Source organism: Protobothrops mucrosquamatus, unplaced genomic scaffold (assembly GCF_001527695.2).
Source record: "Protobothrops mucrosquamatus isolate PMUCROS unplaced genomic scaffold, P.Mucros_1.0 scaffold3233, whole genome shotgun sequence".
NCBI classification, from domain to species: domain Eukaryota; kingdom Metazoa; phylum Chordata; class Lepidosauria; order Squamata; family Viperidae; genus Protobothrops; species Protobothrops mucrosquamatus.
The window spans coordinates 20,226-23,987 of record NW_015389229.1 but is presented as its reverse complement, the minus strand read 5'-3'; the positions used below and the strand labels follow the sequence as shown (position 1 = coordinate 23,987).

Genomic DNA, 3,762 nt, shown 5'->3' with positions numbered 1-3,762 from the left:
CCATGGGTCGTTAAAGGGAATTTCACATGACTGTGGCTTGCAATTTGCTGCCGGTATACCCACTGATTTTGCTTGTAAGAAGCTAGCTGGGAAGGTTACAGATGGGGATCATGAATGTGGGATACTGCAGCCACCATAAATGTGCATGAATTGGCAACATCCAAATTGGTGCAATTCCCTTTTCCTGCATTTTCATAATCATAGGCCCAATGAAGAAGTGGTAAATGAGGACTACTTATACAACTGAACATCCTGAAAGGTCTTCCATAGGTATTCTTTCATAAGTGCTGGCTTAAGCACAGTTGAACCTCATTAATACACGTATGGGGTGCCAGTAGGAGATACCGTGCTTGTTAGCCATAAATAGAAGTAAAAAAATAAAAATCCACGATAAAATAGTGGCAGTTTCAGTCTGATATTGGTGCCAAGAAAACAGCAGGTCCACAAGAGAATAATGAGAGTTGAAAGGGACCTCAGAGGTCTTCTAGTCCAATCCCCTGGACAAATAGCTGGACAAATGGCTGTCCAATCTCTTCTTAAAAACCTCCAGTGATGAAACACCCACAATGTCTGGAGGCAAGCTGTTTCATTAATTGTTCTCACTGACAGGAACTTTCTCCTAATTCTAGCTTGGATTTCTTTTTGATAAGTCTGCATCTGTTACCTCTTGTTCTGCTCTATGACACTTTGGCGCCCAGGTCAATCCCCTCTTCTATGTGACAGTCCCTCCAATTTTGAAAGAGTGCTATCATCTAAATACAAACTCTCCATGCAGCATTTTAGTCCAACAACTGAAGCCTCTCTGCAGCCCAATCAATAAACTGGCTCTTCTGCAGACCAGTCTCTGTTCCCCCAAATGCCCTGCAGGCCTGTCCCCCAAATGCTCCCAGGCCTGTCCCTTGACCTGAAATTTTGTTTTCTTTCTGAATATTATCACACAACCCCCTTGATGTCTTTCGAAAGCTGTTTGTAAAAAACAGTGGAAAGCTTCTTTTTTAAGGTAGATTATTCAGACCTGAAAACAGTGGTTCTCAACCTGTGGGTCACGACCCCTTTTGGGGTCGAACGACCATTTCACGGGTCGCCAAAGTCCTGGAGTTTTTCCTCATAGAATCCTTATGAAACGCAGTCCGGCAGTTTTTTGGGGTTTTTTTCCCCATTTTCATGAGCTGTGCTACTCCCTCTTATTCTATTGGCTTTTGAAAGCCAATAGAATAGACTCTATTCAAGAGAGTCTATTCCAGTGGTTCTCAACCTTTTTAATGCCGCGACCCCAACCGGTCGTAAGTCGAGGACTAAACCGGTCGTAAGTTGAGGACTAAACCGGTCGTAAGTCGAGGACTAAACCGGTCGTAAGTCGAGAACTACCCAACTGGTCGTAAGTCGAGGACTTTCCCTGCCCGGGAGCGCTGCGCATGCGTGGTTCCGCCCCCTGCGCCGGCCGAGGCATAGCTGGCAAGCGGCAGAGACGGAGCAGGCCGACCACCAGCTGGCCCAGCCCAAGGGAGGTAAGGCACCCACCGGAAAAGGGGGAAAAAAATGGCGGACAAAAAAAATGGCAGACAAAAAAAAATGGTGGACAGCCTTGCTTGGCAACCCCCATGAAATGGTCGATCGACCCCAAATGGGGTCCCGACCCACAGGTTGAGAACCACTGGTCTATTCTATTGATGTTCGAAAGCCAATAGATTCTATTGGCTTTCGAACGCCAATAGAATAGACTATCTTGAATAGAGTCTAATTCTATTGGCTTTCTGGAAAGTTTCTGAAACTTTCTGGAAGTTTCCACCCCTCCCTGCTGAGCAACTACTAAATGTAAGTAAAAGAGGGCCAGGGGTGGGAGGGCCGCCCAGGAGCGCCTGGGCCTGCCTGCCGCCGCACTGAACTGGCGGTGGCCAAGGTGAGGCTAGCGGGGCAGCGGCGGGTGCTGGGAGGGTAGCTGGCGCGCGTGGGGCCCGGCGGATGGCTTACCTCCCTTGGGCTGGGTCAGCTGGTGGCCCAGCTGGTGGTCGGCCTGCGCCGTCGCTGCCGCTTGCCATGGCCGCCCAGGAGCGCCTGGGCCTGCCTGCCACCACACCGAACAGGCGGTGGCCAAGGTGAGGCTAGCGGGGCAGCGGCGGGCGCTGGGAGGGTAGCTGGCGCGCATGGGGCCCAGCGGGTGGCTTACCTCCCTTGGGCTGGGCCAGCTGGTGGCCCAGCTGGTGGTCGGCCTGTGCCGTCGCTTGCCATGGCCGCCCAGGAGCGCCTGGACCTGCCTGCCACCGCACCGAACGGCTGCTCCCTTGCTCCAGGCTCGCAGAGCTCAGCTCTCCGCTCCCCACTCCCGATACCGATCGAAGTGGCCACAATGGTGCCGCACACTCAATAGCCACCCCCGCCCAGCACTCATTGGCCACTACGCGCTGCCTGTCGGGCGCAGCGCGGTCTCGGTCCGCAGCGGCTGCTCGAGGCGATCGCCGGCGCCTCGTTAGCTCAGGCCGGTTGCCCGTGATAGGCATCTGATGGTGACTCGGGGTACAGCCGTGGGCGGGGGTGTCTGCTCCCTTGCTCTGGGCTCATTGAGCTCCGGTACCAATCAAACATTCCAACGCCCGCACAGTGGGAAACCGATCTGGGCACCGCAGCAGAAGCCACAAGCTGTGGGGGATCCCTGCCGCCGCCACCAGAGGGAGAGAAAGAGAGAGAAAGTGTGAAAATGGTCATGTCACTTTCTTCAGTGCCGTTGTAACTTTGAACAGTCACTAAGCAAACTGTTGTAAGTCAAGGACTAATTTTACGGGTTGGGGGGTCACCACAACATGAGGAACTGTATTAAAGGGTCGCGGCATTAGGAAGGTTGAGAAACACTGCCTTAAAAGAACTAAATATTTAAATTGAAAACGCTGGGAGCTGGGCTGCGCCAAGAGGTGGGGTTGCGGGGCAGGAAGGGGGTCTGTTCCTGTTCATGTGACTGCGACTTGCAGCTTCTTGGAAGCCTCTCCAGGGATTTTGCTTAGGAGAAGCTGGCTGGGAAAGTCACAAACAGGGATCATGAGGGTGGGATGCTGCGACCGTCACGGATGTACAGTGGTGGGCAACGTCCGAACCCGAGCAGCCCGACTTGCTCCCGGCTTCTCCTCCGACCCGACCTCAACTCACCTTCCAGCTGCTGCTTCGACCCTGGGAAGAGTACAAAAGCCTCCACGCACGCCTCCTTCCTCCCCTGAGCGATCCAGAAGAGGAAGTTGCTCTGATCTTCTCCTCGCCTCCCATCCTTTCTAGCAATGCAGTACTCGATGGTTGCAACTTCCACTTCCAGATCGCTCAGGGGAGGAAGGAGGGGTGCGGGGAGCCTTTTGTGCTCTTCCCAGGATCGAAGCAACAGCTGGAAAATGAGTCGAGGGCGGGTCGGAGGAGAAGCTGGGAGCAAGTCGGGCTGCTCGGTTTGGACGTTGCCAACCGCTGTACATCCGTGACGGTCGCAGCATCCCACCCTCGTGATCCCCGTTTCTGCCTTTCCCAGCCAGCTTCTTCTAAGCAAAATCCCTGGAGAGGCTTCCAAGAAGCTGCAAGTCGCAGTCAGTCGCGGGCGGTGTTGGGAGGGACTCGTCGCTCCCATGTGACACCGCTACTGCGCGAGCTGCACTGGTTGCCAGTGGCCTTCCGGGTGCGCTTTAAGGTGTTAGTTACCACCTTTAAAGCGCTTCATGGCATAGGACCCGGTTATCTCCGAGACCGCCTTCTGCCGCAGATCCCCTCCCTCAGACCGGTACGCTCCCACAG

General features: G+C 54.1%; 1 protein-coding gene and 1 pseudogene across 1 annotated transcript in view; one reads left to right on the top strand and one right to left on the bottom strand.

The window, feature by feature from the left end:
• Positions 1-2,498, bottom strand: part of LOC107297316 — a 4,977-nt pseudogene extending 2,479 nt beyond the window's left edge.
• Positions 2,499-3,030: 532 nt separating this feature from the next.
• Positions 3,031-3,762, top strand: part of LOC114923383 (zinc finger protein 850-like) — a 4,464-nt gene continuing 3,732 nt past the window's right edge. The window contains exon 1 of the mRNA XM_029286275.1: positions 3,031-3,036. Within this exon, the coding sequence (XP_029142108.1) occupies positions 3,031-3,036 (6 nt within the window). The remainder of the gene's footprint in view (positions 3,037-3,762) is intronic.